The following is a 21,771-nucleotide window of genomic DNA, read 5'->3' as shown; positions in this document are numbered from 1 at the left end:
ACCTGTAGTCCCAACTACTCAGGAGGAGAGGCAGGAGGATTGCTTGAGCCCAGGAGTTTGAGGTGAGGTTGCACTTTAGATATGATTGCACCACTGTACTCTAGCCTGGGTGACTCAGTAGATCCTGTCTGTCTCTAAAAGAAAAAAAAAAATTTAAAAAGTACAATCAACTAGGTGACTTAAACAATAGAAATTTATTGTCTTACAGTTCTGGAGGTTAGGAGTCCAAGATCAAGGTGTCAGGCCGGTTGCAGTGGCTCACGCCTGTAATCCCAGCACTTTGGGAGGCCGAGGCGGGCAGATCACTGGAGGCCAGGAGTTCGAGACCAGTCTGGCCAACATGGTGAAATCCCATCTCTACTAAAAACACAAAATTAGCTGGGCGCGGTGGTGGGCGCCTGTAATCCCAGCTACTTGGGAGGCTGAGGCAGGAGAATCGCTTGAACCTGGGAGGTGGAGGTTGCAGTGAGCCAAGATCGTGCCACTGCATCCAGTCGGGATGACAGAGCAAGACTCCATCTCAAAAAAAATAAAAAAAGAAAAAGATAGATCAGGTGTCAGTGGCTTTGATTCGATTCCTTGGTTCCTTCTGAGGGCTGAGAGGCAGAGCCTGTTCCACACCTCTCCTGGCTTCTGGTGGTTTGCAGGCAGTCCCTGGCATTCGTTGGCTTGTAGGAGCATCACCACAATCTCTGCCTCCATCTTCACATGGCATTCTCCCTGTGTGTGGGTGCCTGTGGCCAAATCTCCTCTTTTCATAAGGACACCAGTCATATCGGATTAGGGACGACCCTAATGATCTTACTGTAATATAATGACCTCTGTAAACACCCTGTCTTCAAATATGGTCACATTCTGAGGTCCTTGGGATTAGGACTTCAACATATCTTTTTAAATTTTATTATTATCATTACTTTTACAGGCAGGGCCTGGCTCTGTTGCCCAGGCTGGAGTGCAGTGGCAGGAACATAGCTCACTGCAGCCTCGAAGTCCTTGGCTCAAGAGATCCTCCTGCCTCAGCCTCCCGAGTAACTAAGATGACAGGTGCACACCACCACACCCAGGTAATTTTTTCTTTTTTCATTTTTATTTTTTGTAGTGATGAGATCTCACTATGTTGTTCAGGCTGGTCCTGAACTCCTGGCTTCAAGTGATTCTCCCTGCTCAACCTCCCAAAGGGCTAGGGTTTACAGGTGTGAGCCACTGTGCCTGGCCTCCCCTGTATCTTTTTTGGGAGCCACAGTTCGACCCATAACACTAACTTTTTAAGTGACCTGGGCCACCTGATCTGCTGTGGCTGACCCTGTGTGTAGAACCATACTGGGTTCAGGGTCAGGTGATGGATGTCACAGGAAACACATAGATTTTGGAGCTAGGCTAGGGTCTGTGTTCCCAAACTACGACTGATGGAGCGTCTGCATCAGAGTCCTCTTGACTGGGGGTTGTGGGGAGACAGGAAGCCCGTTGAGAATTGAGAAAGCAAGCCCCAACCATAGTCATAGCTACAAGTGGAGGTCTCAAGATCCCCCAGGAGGCTGAGGCTTGCTGGTCGACTAAGCGAACAGCATGTGAGCTAATCTCACTTGCAAATATTTTCATAGTTCTTCCATAACACTTAGGAGACACTGGCTAATACATGGGCTATCTGTGTCTGTCTATCTATCTATCTATCTATCTATCTATCTATCTATCTATCTATCTATCTATCTATCTATCTATTTTTCCACCTATCTACCTACCTATCTCCTCTATGTCTATCTATCTATCTATCTATCTGTCTATCTATCTACCTACCTACCTTTCTATTATCTCTCTATCGATCAATTGATTGATCTATCGATCAACCAACCTACCTACCTACTTACCTATCTCATCTATCAATCTATCTATCTATCTATCTATCAATCAATCATCTATCTACTTATATAATCTATCTCTCAATCAATCATCTATCTATCGATTGATTGATCTATCGATTGGTTGACCTACCTACCTACCTACTTACCTACCTATCTCATCTATCTATCTATCTATCTATCTATCTATCTATCTATCTATCTATCTATCTATCTTCTATCTATCTATCTTCTGTCATCTATCTATCTATCTATGAATGACAGATCTTGCTCAGTTTCCCAAGCTGCTGAAGTGCAGTGGTGCATTCATAGCTCACTGCAACCTTGAACTCCTGGGCTCAAATGATCCGCCTACCTCAGCCTCCTGAATAGCTGAGACTACAGGTGTGCACCACCATGGCTTGCTAAAGTGATTTTTGTGTGTGTGTGTGGAGATAGGGTCTCTGTATGTTGCCCAGGCTGGTCTCAAATTCCTGGCCTCAAGTGATCCTTCCACCTTGGCCTCCCAAAATGCTGGGATCACAGGCTTGAGCCTCCACACCTGGCCTTTGTCAATACTAAAATGAGTGTAGCTACAACTCTTGTTTTCAATACTCTTATCCACATAGCAATCCTAAAAGCCTGATCCCCCAGGGGGGCTAATTTCAGGCCACTTTGATCCTTCCTATTCTGATCTTTATGGGGAAGATAAATCCTGGGGAAAACGCACACCTTTCCTTTGGGTGCTCGTACACTTTGTTCATCTCTTTATGACACATTTACCACGTTGTACTGGAAGGGTTTATTCCGTGTCTCTATTCCCAGCTAGACTCTGAACTCCTCGAGGGTAGGGGGTGGGATGCATCTCTCTGTCTCTAGCACCCAGCAGTGATCCTGGAACATGATAAACATCCAAAAACTGTTCTGGCCTAGGACAGGGGATGGCCACTTTGCCGATGAGCTTCCCCAGGGCTGCCTTCACGTCCTTGTTCCGTAGGCTGTAGATAAAGGGGTTGAGCATGGGGATGACTACCCCACACATTAGGGTGGCTACCTTGTCCTTCTGGGAGGAGCTGGGGGATGCGGGCTGTAAGTATATAGCAAAGATGGTCCCGTAGAACAGTGACACCACAGTGAGATGTGAGCCACAGGTGGAGAAGGCTTTCCACTTGCCCCGAGCCGAAGGGATCTTAAAGACTGTCCGGAAAATGCGGATGTACGAGAGGAGGATGCAGGAGAGTGGGCTGGTGCCCATGACAATGCCAGAAGCAAAGATCATCAGCTCGTTGGTGTGTGTGTCCGAGCAGGAGAGCTTCAGCAGGGGCATGAGGTCACAAAAGAAGTGGGAGATTTCGGAGCTGGCGCAGAAGGTCAGTTGAACCATGAGGCAGGTGTGTATGAGAGACTGGAGGTTGGTGATCACCCACGATACCCCCAGCAGCAACCCACAGACACGAGGGCACATGAGAACCAAGTAACGCAGCGGATGGACAATGGCCACGAAGCGGTCGATGGCCATTACCGCCAGGAGAAAGCTGTCCATGGTCCCGAACAGGTGGAAGGCATACATCTGGGTGAGGCAGCCCGCAAAGGTGATGGCTCTGCTCTGAGTCTGGATGTTCACTAGCATCTTGGGGACGGTGGTGGAGGATAATAGGATGTCAACAAGTGAGAGGTTGAAGAGGAAGAAGTACATGGGCATGTGGAGGTGAGAGTCTGTGATGATGGCCAGGATAATGAGGACATTTCCAATGATGGTGACCAGGTATGTGGAGAGGAACATTGTGAAGAGGAGGGTCTGATGCTCTGGCTTTGCTGAGAGTCCCTGAAGAAAGAATTCTGAGATTTCGGTTTGGTTTTCTGGTTCCATGTATGGTCGTTGTCTAGTGGGAACAAAAAGGGAGAAAATCCACACAGAGCCGGGGGTCAGGGATGCCATTCTGGTCCCAGCTTCCCACGGAAACCTATACTGTTCTGTGAAAATTCCATCAAATCCATCAAATTCCTTTGTGTTCGTTTATCCTCAAGCCATCTTCAGTGGGCTTCTGTTGCTCCTCAAGCCAAGTCCTTCACGCCTGAGACAGTCAGGGTCTCAAGGATCTAACAGAGTCGCTCATAGTCAACGTGGATGTTCTCTATAAACACTTTTGCTTCCTTCAGTGGAGCAAAGCTTCATAGAAAACAAAACAAAATGGCCCATGCCTGTAATCCCAGCACTTTGGGAGGCTGAGGCGGGCAGATTGCTTGAGGTCAGGAGTTTGAGACCAGCCTGGCCAACATGGTGAATCCCCGTCTCTATAAAAATACAAAAAAATTACTCAGGAGTGGTGGTGGGCACCTGTAATACCAGCTACTCTGGAGGCTGAGGCAGGTGAATAGCTTGAACCCGGGAGACAAAGTTTGCAGTGAGCTGAGATTGTGCCATTGCGCTCTAGCCTGGGCTACAGAGCAAGACTCTGTCTCAAACAAAATACAAAAAACAAAAAGAGAGAAAAAAAAAAAATCAAGCAGAATCAAACCTCAACAAAAACACTATACAGTAAAGGGAACCTGACCATCTTCTGTTTTTCCTTCTCTTCCTTTCCTGTTATTTCTCCCTCTTTTCTTTTTCCTTTTTCTTTTTTTTTTGAGACAGAGTCTTGCTCTGTCACCCAGGCTGGAGAGCAGTGGCACGATCTCAGCTCACTGCAACCTCCGTGTCCCAGGTTCAAGTGATTCTCGTGCCTCAGCCTCCCGAGTAGCAGGGATTATAGGCACGCACCACCCTGCCGGGCTACTTTTTGTATTTTTAGTAGAGACGGGGTTTCACCATGTTGGCCAGACTGGTCTCAACTCCCAACCTCAAGTGATCTGCCCGCCGTGGGCTCTCAAAGTGCTGGGATTACAGGCGTGAGTCACCGCACTTGGCCATCTCCTTCTTTTCTTTCCTCTCTCCCACTCTCCTTCCCTTTCATACTTCCAGCAACGATATATAATTTTAACATCAGTTTTGTGTTAAAAACCGATGAATGGATAAGTAAAATGTGGTAGGAATATACAATGGAATACTATTTATTCAACCATGAGAAAAAGAGGAAATTCTATCATTTACGACTATATAGATGAAGTTGGAGGACATTATGTTACGTGAAATAGCCAGGTACAGAAAGACAGATTCCACATGGTCTCACTTATATGTGGAATTTAAAATGGTGAATCTCATAGAAGTAGAGTAGAATGGTGGTTACCAGGGGCTGGGGGAGGGAGGTGGGTGTTAGGGAGATATAGATCAAAGGATACAAAATTTCAATTAGATGGGAGGCATAAATTCAAGAGATCTATTTTACAGCATAGTGACTATAGTTAATAACAATGCATTGTATACTTGAGAAACTCAGAGTCGATTTTATGTGTTCTCACTACCAAGAAGTGATAAGTAACAGATGTTCTGAGGCTGATAACGGGATCATACGTTGAAAATGTCATAAGTCAGTTCTGGCACGGTGGCTCACGCCTGTAATCCCAGCACTTTGGGAGGCTGAGGCAGGTGGATCACCTGAGATCAGGAGTTCGAGAACAGCCTGGCTAACATGGTGAAATCCCGTCTCTACTGAAAATACAAAATTATGTAGGTGTTGTGGTTCATGCCTGTAATCCCAGCTACTTGGGGGGCCGAAGCAGGAAACTCGCTTGAACTTGGGAGGCAGAGGTTGCAGTGGGCTGAGATTGTGCCACTGCACTCCAGCCTTGGCAACGAGAGTGAAACTCTGTCTCAAAAAAAAAAAAAAAAAAAAGAAATACATACATACATACATATATATATATCATAAGTCAAAAATGCATTGAACATACCTAACCTACCAAACATCACAGCTTAGCCTAGCCCACCTTAAATGTGCTCAGAACACTTATGTTAGCCTACAGTTAGGCAAAATCGTCTAATACAAGATCTATTTAATTTAATTTAATTTATTTTGAGAGAGGGTCTCACTCTGTCACCCAGGCTGCAGTGCAGTGGCACAATCACAGCTCACTGCAGCCTATACCTTGTGGGCTTAGGTGTTTCTCCCACCTCAGCCTGCCTAGTAGCTGGGACAGCTGTTTTTATTTTGCTCTCAGCAATGATGGTATCTGTAATGGGTTAAACCTTCTTAGGAGCCAGTCTCTTTTTTTCCCCCGCTATTGGCTGCTCAGCATGATTTTTATTTTATTTCATTTTATAATTTTATTTTAAGTTCCAGGATACATATGCAGGACATGCAGGTTTGTTACATAGGTAAATGTGTGCCATGGTGGTTTGCTGCACCCGTCAACCCATCACCTGGTATTAAGCCCAGCACGCATTAGCTATTTATCCTGATGAGGAGCCAGTTTCTTTTTCTTTTCTTTCCTTTCCCTTTCCCTTTCCCTTTCCCTTTCCCTTTCCCTTTCCCTTTCCCTTTCCTTTCCTTTCCTTTCCTTTCCTTTTCTCTCTCTCTCTTTCTTTCTTTCTTTTTTTTTGAGATGAAGTCTCACTCTGTCACTCAGGCTGGAGTGCAGTGGCGTGATCTTGGCTCACTGCAACCTCCGCCTCCTGGGTTCAAGCGATTCTCTTGCCTCAGCCTCCTGAGTAGCTGGGACGACAGGTGTGTGCCACCACGCCTGGCTAATTTTTGTATTTTTAGTAGAGATGGGGTTTCATCATATTGGCCAGACTGGTCTTGAACTCCTGACCTCGTGTTCTGCCCGGCTTGGCCTCTCAAAGTGCTAGGATTACAGGTGCGAGCCACCGCGGCCGGCCAGGAGCCAGTTTCTTAATGCATAGGTCTCACAATAACTGCCACAGGGAGACTGTGTTAGCTACAATTTATAGTGAGCAGACTGGGGCTGAGCGAGCTGCCGGGGCACTCAGCTTGCAAGTGCCTGATCTCACCTTTGAATTTAGATTTATTTTCACTCTCTCATACTCCCTTTCCTCCCTAAGAATGGCCACTCTCACCTCTTTATGAGGCATTTCGAAGCTAAACTCTGTGCTATCAACACGTGCAAGGGAAAAATATTCAACTACAAGCATTTACACGTGTTTCTTTTTGAGACAGAGTCTCACTCTGTCACCCAGGCTAGAGTACAGTGGCACCATCTCGGCTCACTGCAACCTCTGTCTCCTGGGCTCAAGTGATTCTTGTGCCTCAGCCACCCGAATAGCTGGGATTACAGGTGCGCACCACCATGCCTGACTAATTTTTGTATTTTTAGTAGAGACGGGGTTTCGCCATGTTGGCCAGGCTGGTCTTGAACTCCTGACCTCGTGATCTGCCCGCCTTGGCCTCCCAAAGTGCTGAGATTACAGGTGTGAGCCATTGCGCCCGGCCAATGAAAGGGGTTTTTAAGGAAGGTTAGCAGCATAAGCTCCTTGGTAACCCCAAGAGACCTTCAGCAAAGCCCTATGTTACTTTTTGAGGTTTTTCGTGTTGGATTTGAGGTTTTTGCAGTGCGATGCTTGGTTTTCCCTAGGCTGGATAGAATACTGCGATTCCCTTCCTGGCAACGTATTTGTAACAGTTCTCAGTTGTTGACTTGGGTTGCATAGAGCAAGCAGTTCTCAACCTTGAGCGTGCTTCAGGGTCACCTGGAGGGCTTGTTAAAACACAAAAAGCTGACTGGGCATGGTGGCTCACACCTGTAATCCCAGCACTTTGGGAGGCTGAAGTGGGAGTATTGCTTGAGGCCAGGAGTTCAAGACCAGCCTGGTCAAGAAACTGAGGCCATCCTCCATCCTGCCCCGGATCTACAAAAAATAAAAACAATTTTCTGGGCATGGTGGCATGCATCCATAGTCCCAGCTACTCAGAAGTCTGAGGTGGGAGGATTCCTTGAGTCCAGGAGTTCGAGACCAACCTGGGCAACACAGTGAGACCCTATCTCTACAAAATAAAAAATTAGCTGGGCATGGTGACACACACCTGTTAGTCCCAGCTCTTGGGGAGGCCAAGGCAGGAGGGTCTCTTGAGCCCAGGAGTGGGAGATCATTTTGGGCAACATAGGGATATCCCTGCCTCTACAGAAATAAAATTAGCCAGGCAGGGTGGTATGTGCCTGTTATCCCAGGTACTCGGGAGGCTGAGGTGGGAGGATCACTTGAGCTTGGGAGGTCGATGCTGCAATGAGCTATGATTATGTCACTGCACTCCAGGCTGGGCGACAGAGCGAGACCCTGTCTCAAAAACAAAAAGAACAAACAAATGAACAAACAAAATAATGCTCCCCCCACCCCCGCCACTGCTCCCAAACTCATCACACACAAAAAGCTAAGCACTTTCCCTGAAGTGTCTGGTGTAAAAACTAGCATTTCTAGACAGTTCCCAGAGGATGCTGGTGCTTCTAGCCCAGGGACCATACTTGGGGAGCTGCTGCATTGGAGAAACCTGTTTCTCAAGACCTCTCCTATCTGTGCAGGTGTCCTGCAGCTGCAGACCCTCAGTGCTTTTCCTCCACATGTCCTACCACAAAGGTCTGCTGTCTGTGTGCTTTGTACACTCAGAGAGTCTAGACTTGATCTCAGTTTCCTCTTTCTCTCCCGGCATCTGGGAAGGAGACAGATTCCTCTCCCACAAACCCTCCACTGAGGCCTCCCCCAGCTCAATCCTTTCCCCATCCCTCACTTACTTACCAGGATGGCATCACCAAGGGGAGGGTCCCAGGAAGCCTCCTTCTCCACCAACTGCTAGAGGATCCCGAGGTCAGCACTAAACCCCCAGGAAGGGAATGGGGGTTACTCACCTGTGATTGCTGGCGTGAGCCTGATGTCTATGGGGGGAAGGATTCATATATGCATCCCCGCCGAGACTGGGGCAGGTGAGTGGGGGAGCCAGGGGAACAACAGGGTATTTATAGTCTGGGGACTCTAGGAGACTTCATCCCCATGGCTCCTTGTTAAGGAAGAGGATGCTAATTATTTTTTTTCTCCCCTTTGCCACATGTGACCTCTTCTTTTGGAGATGGGTGTGCTTTGGGATCACAGGGTGAGTAAGAAGAGGAAACAGCCACTAGGGATTCACTCTTACTAGGACATCTCCCTAGGGTCTCCTCCCAGCTCAGGCTGAGCTTCATAGAATCTCCCAGGCAGAGAGGTCTGGGGGGTCCCAGACCCCAGTCGGGCACTCAGATGCCTGAATCTGAGAGGTTCTTTCATTCATTGCATTATGGAAGAAACTGTTTGGTTCATTAAGGAAAGCTCCAGAAGAGTATCAATCAATCAATCAACATACATTGAATAAATGAATTTATCAAACACTTTTTTTTTTTTTTTTTTGAGATAGAGCCTTACTCACCCAGGCTGGAGTGCAGTGGAATAATCTCGGCTCACTGCAACCTCCACCTCCTGGGTTCTAGCAATTCTCCCTCCTCATTCTCTCAAGTAGCTGGAATTACAGGTGCCCACCACCGTGCCCAGCCAGTCTTTGTGTTTTTAGTAGAGACAGGGTTTCACCATGTTGGACAGGCTGGTCTCAAACCCCTGACCTCAAGTGATCTGCCCTCCTTGGCCTCCCAAAGTGCTGGGATTACAGGCGTGAGCCACTATGCCCGGCCTATCAAACGCTTCTTGATCACCTGCTGTAGGTCAGGTGTTCTGCCTGGCACTGGAGTTGGACATGGCGGCTCATGCCTATAATCCTAGCTACTTGGGAGGCCGAGGTTGGAGGATCCCTTGAGCCCAGAAGTTTGAGACCAGCTTGGGCAACATGGCAAGACCATATATCTACAAAAAAATTAAAAAAATTAGCCAGGATTGGTGGCACAACCCCGTGGTCCCAGTTACGCAGGAGGCTGAGGTGGGAGGATCACTTGATCCCCGGAGGTCGAGGCTGCAGTGAGCTATGATCGCACCACTGCATTCCAGCCTGGACAACAGAGTGAGACCCTGTCTCTAAAAAAAAAATCCTTCCCATCAGCCACAGAGAACGTGTGTAGGATACTTGTTGAAATTCTCCTACAGGCTTTAGTAAATATTATAATTACTTTCCCTAACAATATTGGCTGTTGGACTGTTGGTTCTTGGATTGTAACTGTGTGGGGAGGTCAGCTTCAAAGCAAGAAGAAGGCAGATCAGCTTCACGTTGGACATGTGGAGATATGAGTAGATGCCAACCCTACTGTCATTATTTTTTAAAAATTAGAACTATTCGCCGGGAGCGGTGGCTCATGCCTGTAATCCCAGCACTTTGGGAGGTTGAGGCAGGTGGATCATTTGAGGTCAGGAATTTCGAGACCATCCTGGCTAATAGGGTGACACCCCGTCTCTACTAAAAATACAAAAAAAAAAAAAAAATTAGCCGGACATGGTGGTGGATGCCTGTAGTCCCAGCTACTCGGGAGGCTGAGGCAGGACAATGGCATGAACCTGGGAGGCGGAGCTTGCAGTGAGCCAAGATCGCGCCACTGCACTCCAGCCTGGGAGACACAGCAAGACTCCATCTCAAAAAAAAAAAAAAAAAAAAAAAAAAAAAAAAGAATTAAAACTATTTTCAGAGGCTTGACACGGTGGCTCACACCTGTAATCCTAGCACTTTGGAAGGCCAAGGCAGGTGGATCGATTTAGCTCAGCTGTTTTGAGACCAGCCTGGCCAACATGGTGAAACCCTGTCTCTACTAAAAATACAAAATTAACTGGGCATGGCTATAGTCCCAGCTACTCAGGAGGCTGAGGTGAGAGGATCCCTTGAGCCCGGAGGTGAAGTTTGCAGCAAGCCGAGATCACGCAACTGCACTCCAGCCTAGGTGACAGACAGAGTGAGACCTTGTCTTAAAAAAAAAAACAAAAAAACAATTTGAGCCCAAAAGTTGGGGAAAAACCCAGCTAAAAAGTCCACAAGGTGGCCGGACATGGTGGCTCATGCCTGCAATCCCAGCACTTTGGGAGGCTGAGGCGGGCGGATCACTTGAGGTCAGGAGTTCGAGACCAGCCTGGGCAACATGGTGAAACCCAGTCTCTACTAAAAGTACAAAAATTAGCTGGGCGTGTAATCCTAGCTACACGGGAGGCTGAGGCAGGAGAATAGCTTGAACCCGGGAGACGAAGATTGCAGTGAACCGAGATCGTGCCACTGCACTCCAGCCTGGGCAACAGAGCAAAACTACATCTCAAAAAAAAAAAAAAAAAAAAAAAAAAAAAAAAAAAAGTCCCACAGAGTGAACAAACTTTTGCTACTGTCCATGGTCCTGAAAAAAAGTATTTCACCCAAAGTCATGTTAGGTAGGACATTGGTGTCTCCCATCCGAACTCTCCTGGGAATTCCAAAACCAGTTATAGAAAGAAGAGTGAAGAGATAAAGAGGAATAAAAGATACATTCAGGAAGAAAAAAGCCTTTCGTTTTGATAGACTCTATAGAAAATGTTATCAAAAATAACATTTACCCCCCTGGGAAATTAGTATGAGGCGGGACCAATTCTACACTCCCAGAGTCCAACTTTCTAGTCATGTTGGTTTGGAGTCCAGTGGCTGACTGTGTTGGGAAAATCTTAGAGTCTTTATGTGGTAACAAGTCTGGTACCAGGAAACCATCAATGAACACTGGGAGGGAGGAGAAGGGGGTGGTCTGCTTCATTCTATCCTCTCTAGAAGTGAAGTCCAGATTTCTTCTCTCAGCATCTTGGGCTTCAGCCACTCTCCACCCATTTTTCCAAGCACAAATGATTTTTTTTTAAAAAAAATCCAACATCTAAAAGTTTTTTATATAGTCCCTGATTTTCTTCCTTGATTAGAATCTAGAAGAGATGGGGATTCCTGAATTCTTATAGGGTCAAGGGCTCCTGATGTGTCAGTGGTCAAGTAGAATGGACAGTCTTTTAAATTTTTATTTATTTTATTTATTTATTATTTTACTTTAAGTTCTGGGATACATGTGTTGAACGTGCAGGTTTGTTACATAAGTATACACGTGCCATGGTGGTTTGCTGCACCTATCAACCCATCATCTAGGTTTTAAGCCCTGCATGCATTAGGTATTTGTCTTAATGCTCTCCCTCCCCTTTGCCCTTCCACCCCCTGACAGGCCCTGGTGTGTGATGTTCCCTTCCCTGTGTCCACGTGTTCTCATTGTTCAACTCCCACTTATGAGTGAGAACCTGCGGTGTTTGGTTTTCTGTTCCTGTGTTAGTTTGCTGAGAATGATGGCTTCCAGCTTCATCTATGTCCCCACAAAGGGCATGAACTCATTCTTTTTTATGGCTGGATAGTATTCCATGGTGTCTATGTGCCACATTTTCTTTATTCAGCCTATCATTGATGGGCATTTGGGTTGGTTCTAAGTCTTTGCTATTGTGAACAGTGCTGTAATAAACATATGTGTGCAAGTGTCTTTAGAGTAGAATGATTTATAATCCCATTTATTTATTTTTTGATAGAGTTTTTTTGTTTGTTTGTTTGTTTGTTTGTTTGTTTTACAAAATATCATTGTTTTTATGTTCCGGAGTACATGTACAGGATGTGCAGATTTGTCACATAGATAAATGTGTACCATGGTGGTTTGCTGCGCCCATCAACCCATTACCTAGATATTGAGCCCAGCATACATTAGCTCTTTTCCTTAATGCTCTCCCCACCCTGACCTCCCCCAACAGGCCCCAGTAAGTGTTCTTCCCCTCCCTGTGTCCATGTGTTCTCATTGTTCAGCCCCCACTTATAAGTGAGAACATGTGGTGTTTGGTTTATTTATTTTTGAGACAGGGTCTTGCTCTGTCACCCAGGCTGTGAGTCCCATCATAGCTCACTACTGCCTTGAACTCCTGAACTCAAGTGATCCTCCCACCTCAGCCTCCCAAGTAGCTAGCACTACAGGTGTCTGCCACCACGACAGGCTAATTGAAATTTTTTTTTTTTTTTGGTAGAAATGAGGTCTCGCTATGTTGTCCAGGCTGGTCTCGACCTCTTGGACTCAAGCAATCCTCCTGTTTCAGCCTCCCACATTGCTGGGATTACAGGCATGAGCCACTGTGCCCAGGGGAACTGATGGTCTTGATTTGGGTCCAAACAGGCTCTAATTATTTTTATTTATTTATTTTTTTTGAGACCGAGTCTGGCTCTGTCGCCCAGGCTGGAGTGCAGTGGCCGCATCTCAGCTCACTGCAAGCTCCGTCTCCCGGGTTTACGCCATTCTCCTGCCTCAGCCTCCCGAGTAGCTGGTACTACAGGCGCCCGCCACATCGCCCGGCTAGTTTTTTGTATTTTTTTGAGTAGAGACGGGGTTTCAACGTGTTAGCCAGGATGGTCTCGATCTCCTGACCTCGTGATCCGCCCATCTCGGCCTCCCAAAGTGCTGGGATTACAGGCTTGAGCCACCGCGCCCGGCCAACAGGCTCTAATTATAAAGCACTTGGGCGCAGATGGTTTTATTTGGTCCCAGAAGTGGGGAAAGTGAAGCAGGAAATAAAGTATGTTAATAAACACATTATATTCCCTTTGCAGGAAACAGGGCTCCATCCTGCTGGGGGTACTCTCTGGGGTATCACATAGACAGCACCTTCAGAATTATTCCATTGAGGGAAGAGGTATGTGGGTATTTACCATTGACTCCTTTATTTGTTGAGGGTGGTACGTGGGGGTGTTAAATTCCTTGCTGTGCCCGCTGCTCTGCACTGCAGACTGGCTGAGCTCACTCCCACGGTGCTGGAGAAGATGTCCAGGCAGCAAACACAGAGGCAGCGGGGCTTCCACCAACATGTGTGAAGTTGCCCACTGCTACAGTAAGGTGAAATCGGAGGTGAGCGAAGGCGCTGTGGGTTGGGGCATTTTCAGTATCTGCTCGGGGACCCGCTCTTAGGTGAGGAAAAGAGTGAGGTTTGTTTATTTATTTATTTATTTTTCGATCTGTCTCCCAGGCTGGAGTGCAGTGGGGTGATCTCTGCTCACTGCAACCTCCGCTTCCCAGGTTCAAGCAAGCCTCCTGTCTCAACCTCCTGAGTAGCTGGGATTACAGGTGCGCACCACCACGCCCGACTAATTTTTGTATTTTTAGTAGGGACGGGGTTTCACCATGTTGGCCAGGCTGGTCTTGAACTCCTGACCTCAACTTCAATTGATCCACCCACCTCAGCCTCCCAAAGTACTAGGATTACAGGCGTGAACCACCGCGCCCAGCCTCGTTGTGGTTTTGATTTGCATTTCCCTGATGATTAGCGATGTGCATTTTTTCATATATCTCTTGGCCTTTTGCATGTCATTGGATAAATTTCTATTCAAGTTTTTAATCGATTTTGCAATCGAGTTTTGGCTATGGAGTTGTGGGAGTTTATTTTATATTTTGGTTATTAATTCTTTATCATTTATATGGTTTGCAAAGGGTGGGTGTTTCCTCCTCTCTCTTCCCATCCTCATTTCAATTAGGCTTCTTTTAGGAACATCCTTTCCATTTCAAGGCTCTCTCACTGGATACTGTATTATTTTCTTAGGTCTTCTGTAATAAAATAACATGAACCAGGGCAGGGGTCCCAACCCCCAGGCCATGGACTGGTACTGGTCTGTGGCCTGTTAGGGACTGGGCCACACAGCAGGAGGTGAGCAGTGGGGCAGACGAGCAAAGCTTCATATGTATGTATGTATGTATGTATGTATGTATGTATGTATGTATGTATTTTTGGGATGGCGTCTCACTCTGTCACCCAGGCTGGAGTGCAATGGTGTGACCTCGGCTCACCGCAACCTCTGCCTCCTGGGTTTAAGTGATTTTCCTGCTTCAGCCTCCCGAGTAGCTGGGACTACAGGTGCCGGCCGCCATGACCAGCTAATTTTTATATTTTTAGTAGAGACGGGGTTTCATCACGTTAGTCAGACTGGTCTCGAACTCCTGACCTCAGGCGATCTGCCCGCCTCAGCCTCCCAAAGTGCTGGGATTGCAGGCGTGAGCCCCCATGCCCGACCTGTATTGCCCATTTCAAGATACTTAGAAAATGGAGGATCTTGAATGCAACTACTTAGAAAATGGAGATACTTAGATACTTAGAAAATGGAGGATCTTGAATGCAACTACCACAAAGAAATGGTAAAGATTTGAGGTGACGGACATGCTCACTACCCTGATTTGATCACTATGCAATGTACATATGTATTGAGACGTCACAGGTACTCATAAACATGTACAATTATTATGTGTTGATTATAAACAGAATTAAAAAATGCATTTCGTGTATCCTAAGCATTCACTCATTACTCTCTCACTAGCTCACTCAGGGCAACTTCCAGTGCTGCAAGCCTGGTAAGCGCCCCTTATAGATATATCATATATATCATTTTTTCTCTTATACCTTATTTTTACTGTATCTTTTTTTTTTTTTTGAGATGGAGTCTCACTCTGTCACCCAGGCTGGAGTGCAGTGGCATGATCTTGGCTCACTGCAACCTCCGCCTCCTGGGTTCAAGTGATTCTCCTGCCTCAGCCTCCCAAGTAGTTGGGACTACAGGTGTGCATCACCATGCCCAGCTAATTTTTGTATTTTTAGTAGAAATGGGGTTTCACCATATTGGTCAGGCAGGTCTTGAACTCTTGACCTTATGATCCACCCACCTTGACCTCCCAAAGTGTTGAGATTACAGGCGTGAGCCACCACCCTTGGCCTAGTGTACCTTTTCTATGTTTAGACACACAAATGCTTACTGTTGTGTTACTGTTGTGTTGCCAACATTATTCAGCACAGTAGCATGCTGTACAGGTTCATAGTCTAGGAGCAATAGACTAGACCGTATAGCCCTGGTGTGTAGTAGGCTATACCATTTAGGTTTATGTAAGCTCGGCCGGGCGCAGTGGCTCACGCCTGTAATCCCAGCACTTTGGGAGGCCGAGACGGGCGGATCACGAGGTCAGGAGATCGAGACCATCCTGGCTAACACGGTGAAACCCCGTCTCTACTAAAAAATACAAAAAACTAGCCGGGCGAGGTGGCGGGCGCCTATAGTCCCAGCTACTCAGGAGGCTGAGGCAGGAGAATGGCGTGAACCTGGGAGGCGGAGCTTGCAGTGAGCCGAGATCTGGCCACTGCACTCCAGCCCGGGTGACAGAGCGAGACTCCGTCTCAAAAAAAAAAAAAAAAAAAAAAAGGTTTATGTAAGCTCACTCTAGGTTACTGGCACAATGATGAAATTGCCTAATGATGCCTTTCTCAGAAAGAATCCCTGTCATTAAGTGACACAAGACTGTATATGTTTCTCTAAAACCTACTTGGTGATCCATTTCTTTAAAACTTGGCAGCACGCACATCATGGAATTCCTCCAGGTGAATAGATAGATATCTAACTCATTATTTTTAATAGCTACCTAATGGCTCATGATAGGAGCGTACTCTGATTATTCAACCCTTCCACCTTTGAGGGCACACAGGTTATTTACAGTTTGTTTTTTGTTGCTACTACAAATAATCCCTTGATAAATATCGCTCTATAGGGTGGATTCCCAGTGTGGAATTTCAACTAGGTATTGTTCTAGTAACTTCCCAAAAATGCAATCATAAATCACATTCCCACGAACCACACACAAGTGTGCCTTTTTCAACACACAGTTGCAAGCACTGGGTTATTATTGCATTGCCTTATTATTTTTTGAATGATCGCCCGTCTGATGAGTGAAAAGTAGCAAGTCCTCATTACTCTCATTTTCATTTCCCTGACTGATAGTGAAGTTGGACCTCTTTTTCTTTCTTTCTTTCTTTTTTTTTTTAACTTCACTAGCAGGAAGGATCTATTTTATTTTATTTTATTTTATTTATTTTATTATTTTATTTTATTTTAATTTTTTTTCGAGACAGAGTCTCACTCTGTCGCCCAGGCTGGAGTGCAGGGGCGCGATCTCAGCTCACTGCAAGCTCCGCCTCCCGGGTTTACGCCATTCTCCTGCCTCAGCCTCCCGAGTAGCTGGGACTATAGGCGCCCGCCACCTCGCCTGGCTAGTTTTTTGTATATTTTAGTAGAGATGGGGTTTCACCGTGTTAGCCAGGATGGTCTCGATCTCCTGACCTCGTGATCCGCCCGTCTCGGCCTCCCAAAGTGCTGGGATTACGGGCTTGAGCCACCGCGCCCGGCCTATTTTATTTTATTTTAAGACGGAGTCTCACTCTGTCACCCAGGCTGGAGTGCAGTGGTGCGATTTTGGCTCACTGCAACCTCCGCCTCCCAGGTTCAGGTGATTTTCCTGCCTCAGCCTCCTGAGTAGCTGGGATTATAGGGCACGTGCCACTAGGCCCGACTAATTTTTGTATTTTTAGTAGAAATGGGATTTCACTGTGTTGGCCAGGCTGGTCTCGAACATCTGACCTCAAGTGATCCATCCCCCTCAGCCTCCCAAAGTGCTGGGATTACAGGCGTGAGCCACCAGGTCTGGCCTGTTTATTTTATTTTTTTAAAGAGCTTCTCTCCCGTGGCTGCCCATTTCAAAGATTATTTGCATATTTGGACACATTTAGGTTATTTGTGTCTTATTTGCAGGAGATCTTTATATTTTATGTGTATTGACCTTTTAGTTGTAACGACTGTTATCTGGTTCAAGACCTGTAAAAAATATCATTAACCCTGACACATCTGCATGCTTGAACTGGTCTCTAGACCCCAGCACTTCAACCCTTGCTGCCTACCGGAATCACTTGGGCAGCTAGGGTTGATATTGTTGAAGCCTGGTGGCAGGGCGCAACTCCCCAAGATTTAGCTTTCAATGGTTTGGGACACAGAAATCAAGATATTTTTGTCGTAGTAAGATTCACATAATATAAAAGTCATCATTTAAACCATTTTAAAGTGTACAACTCAGTGGCATTTAGTACATTTCACAAGGTTGTACAACCCCACCTCTATCTGGTTCTAGAACACTTTCATCTCCTTAAAAGGAGACCCCATGCCCGTGAGCAGTCACTCCCCATTCCCATTCCCTAGTCCGTGGCTACCTTTAATCTACTTTCCATGTCTGTGGATTTATCTATTCTGGACACTTTATGTAAATGGAATTATGCACTACGAGGCCCTCTTTGTCTGGCTTCTTTCACTCAGCATCATGCTTTCTTTTCTCTTTCTTTTCTTTTTCTTTTTTGAGACAGGGTCTTTCTCTGTTGCCCAGGCTAGAGTGCAATGGTATGATCACGGCTCACTGCAGCCTCCATTTCCAGGCATCAAGTAATCCTCCCTCCTCAGCCTCCGGAGTAGCTGGGACTAAGATTCACACCATCACGCTAAGCTAATTTTTGCATGTTTTGTAGCGATGGGGTTTCGTCATGTTGCCCAGGCTGGTCTTGAACTCCTGAGCTCAAGTGATCCTGCTGCCTCAGCCTCCCAAAGTGCTGGGATTACTGGCATGAGCCACTGAGCTGGGCCTGTTTTCAATGTTTATCCACATTGTAGCATGAATCGGTACTGCATTCTAATTATTTTTTATTTTTATTTATTTTTTTATTTTTTTGAGACAGAGTTCTGCTCTGTCGCCCAGGGTGGAGAGCAGTGGCGCGATCTCGGATCACTGCAACCTCCATCTCCCAGGTTCAAGTGATTCTCTTGCCTCAGCCTCCCGAATACCTGGGATTACAGGCACACACCACCATGCCCGGCTAATTTTTTTGTATTTTTTAGTAGAGAAAGGGTTTCGTCATGTTGACCAGGCTATCTTGAACTCCTGACCTCAGGTGATCCGCCTGCCTTAACCTCCCAAAGTGCTGGGACTACAGCCACCACACCTGGCTGGTACTGCATTCTTTTTATGGATGCATAATATTCCAGTGTATGCATATACCATATTTTCTTTATCCATTCATCTGTTGGTAGACATTTGAACAGTTTCCACCTTTTGGCTGTCTTGAATAATGCTGCGATGAATGTTTGAGTATAAGTTTTTCTTTGAACACTTGGTTTTGATTCTTTTGGGTATATTCCTTGGAGCAAAGTGGCTGGATCATATGCTAATTTTATGCTTAGCTCATTGGGGAACTGCCAAGCTGTTTTTCATAGCAGCCACACTATTTTACATTTCCATGACATCAGGAGGTTTGTTTTGTTTTGTTTTGTTTTTGAATTAGGGTTTTACTCTGTCGCCTAGACTGCTGGAGTGCAGCGGTGCGATCATATCTCACTGCAGCCTTGAACTCCTGGGCTCAAGTGATCCTCCTGCCTCAGCCTCCCAAGTAGCTGGGACTGCAGGTGTGAGCCATCACACTTAGATAATGTTTAAATTTTTTGTAGAGATGGGATCCGCTGATGTTGCCAGGCTGGTCCTTTCTTCCTCCCCTCCGCTCCCCTCCCCTCCCTTCCCTTCCCTTCCCTTCCCTTCCCTTCCCTTCCCTTCCCTTCCCTTCCCTTCCTTCCCTTCTGTTCCCCTTCCTTCCCTTCTCCCTCCCTCCCTCCCTCCCTCCCTCCCTCCCTCCCTCCCTCCCTCCCTCCCTCCCTCCCTCCCTCCCTCCCTCCCTCCCTCCCTTCCTTCCTTCCTTCCTTCCTTCCTTCCTTCCTTCCTTCCTTCCTTCCTTCCTTCCTTCCTTCCCTCTTGACAGGGTCCCACTCTGTCCCCCAGGCTGGAACACAGTGGCCTGATTATATTTCACTGCAGCCTCAAACTCCTGGGCTCAAGGGATTCTCTCACCTCAGCCTCCTGAGTACCTGGGACTACAGGTGTGCACCACCACGTTTGGCTTACATTTATTTATTAAGCCAGAGGCTACTCAGGTACTTTTGAAGATTTGCCAAGTCCTGTTCGTTGAACAGATACCGTGGGTCAGGGAAATCTTATTAAGATTTCATAGGAAGTCCTTTGTCCTAAGGAGATACGGCAGCTCTGGATTTACTCAGCATCAATCAATAATCCTACCAAGAAATAAACTTATTTCCCAGTCCCAGGGTGAGTCTTGGGGATGCTCTGATTTATTTTCTCCTCATTTTTGGTTCTAGTGGAATTTTCTGGTTTGGAATTTGATCCCATCTTGACAGCCTCTTCTCTAACTCAGAGCAAGAAGGACTCAGTTTTGAAACTCAGAATGGTGAGTTCTAGGGGTTCAAGTTCATCCCACGTTTTGCCAAGGACCTTATCATCCAATTATCATTCACTGGTGAATATCCTGGTCACCCTTGTCTTTGAACTTGGACTTCCACCAGTAGTCATTTGGCAACATCAAGGAAAATTCCTGCTGCTGGCGGTGCCCTCGTGGCACCAACTGAGGCCATCCCAATTAGTTAGATGCCTCTTGCTTGAGGACACAGGCGCATTGTCATTTAGTTTTGCAGAGGCTCCAATCTTTCATCACTGTCACCTAATTTAAAAATCACTGCCAGTGGGATTTTACAGAGGATAAAAAGGTGCTCAGTGTATTATGTGTGGGGCTTCTTTTTTTTCCTTCAACTTTTATTTTAAATTCTGGGGTACATGTGCAGGATGTGTAGGTTTATCACACAGGTAAGCATGTGCTGTGGTGGTTTGCTGTACAGATCATCCCATCACCTATGTATTAAGCCCAGCATCCATTAGCTATCCTTCCTGATGCTCTCCCTCCCGCAACCCCCCGACAGGCTCCAGTGTGTGTTGCTCCCCTGCCAATTTGTTCATGCGTTCTCATCATTCAGCTCCCACGTATAAGTGAGAACCTGCAGCGTTTGGTTTTCTGTTCCTGCATGAGTTTGCTGAGGATAACGGCTTCCAGCTCCATCCGTGTCCTGCAAAGGACATGATCTTGTTCTTTTTTTATGGCTGCATAGTATTCCATGGTGTGTATGTACCACAGTTTCTTTATCTAGTCTATCACTGACAGGCATTTAGGTTGATTCCATGTCTTTGCTATTGTGAATAGTGCTGCAATGAACATGATGCATGCATGTAGCTATAATAGAATGATTTATATTCCTCTGGATATATACCCAGTAATGGAATTGCTGGGGCAAGTGGGATCTCTGCTGCTAGGTCTTTGAGGACTCTCCACATTGTCTTCCACAATGGTTGGACTAATTTACACTCCTGGTGTGGGGTTTCTTTCTGGGGCTCAACAGAGAGAAGCTGAACAGTTATGAGTGTCTCCTGTTTACATGGCATGAGTCTGCATCGGGAAACTGCTACTGTGGTTCAGTGATCTATAGTCCTGGATTAAGACATTAGTCTTTTTTGGGAACATTGATCAAGGATGAAAGAAAAATGGGCTGCTTCAGCAACAATGAATCCCTTTGTGGGATTTTACAACCAGAACCTTATTTGGATGCACTTGCAGAAGCTCGTTCCAGTGTTACTCAATTTTCAAGTAGTAACACTTTGATCTCATGGCCACCGATTTATTTACCTTCTTTATTTTTTTAAATCTATTTATTTATATATTTTTTTGTGATGGAGTCTTGCTTTGTTGCCCAGGCTGGAGTATAGTGGTGTGATCTTGGCTCACTGCAACTTCCGCCTCCTGGGTTTAAGTGATTCTCCTGTCTCAGCCTCCCGAGTAGTTGGGATTACAGGCACCCGCCACCACACCTTGCTACTTTTTGTATTTTTAGTTGAGACAGGGTTTCACCATCTTGGCCAGGCTGTTCTTGAACTCCTGACCTCGTGATCTGCTGGCCTTGGCCTCCCAAAGTGCTGGGACTACAGGCATGAGCCACCACACCGGGCCTACCTTCTTTATTTATTTTTATTCTCACTGGAGTATGATCAGGGAGTATTTATGGCCTACAAGGATGAGGAACCCCAGGGAGAAACCATAAATTTCTAATGGGATATACTCAAAATCTAAAAATATTAACTAAAAATGATTTAACTTAGAAATGATGAGTAGAAGAAAACAGTATTTTTTTTTTTTTTTCTGAGACAGGATTTCACTTTGTACTCCAGGCTGAAGTGTGGTGGTATAATCACAGCTCACTGCAGCCTCGACTCCCAGGCTTAAGAGACCCTCCTGCCTCAGCCTCCCGAGTAGATGGTACCACAGGTGCACACCACCACCCGGCTAAATTTTTGCATTTTTTTTTTTTTTTTTTTTTTTGCAGAGATGGGG

At 46.2% G+C, this 21,771-nt stretch overlaps 1 protein-coding gene across 1 annotated transcript; it reads right to left on the bottom strand.

Moving 5' to 3' along the window:
* Window positions 1–2,637: 2,637 nt before the first annotated feature.
* Window positions 2,638–4,304, bottom strand: OR1I1 (olfactory receptor family 1 subfamily I member 1). The gene has a single exon (XM_005588269.4). It carries the CDS (start codon window positions 3,772–3,774, stop codon window positions 2,638–2,640), a length of 1,137 nt encoding a protein of 378 aa, XP_005588326.3. The 5' UTR covers window positions 3,775–4,304.
* Window positions 4,305–21,771: the final 17,467 nt, after the last annotated feature.

Source organism: Macaca fascicularis, chromosome 19, assembly GCF_037993035.2.
Source record: "Macaca fascicularis isolate 582-1 chromosome 19, T2T-MFA8v1.1".
In the NCBI taxonomy this organism is placed as follows: domain Eukaryota; kingdom Metazoa; phylum Chordata; class Mammalia; order Primates; family Cercopithecidae; genus Macaca; species Macaca fascicularis.
Note: the sequence above shows the minus strand (reverse complement) of the source record. Positions and strands in the feature narration are given on the sequence as shown.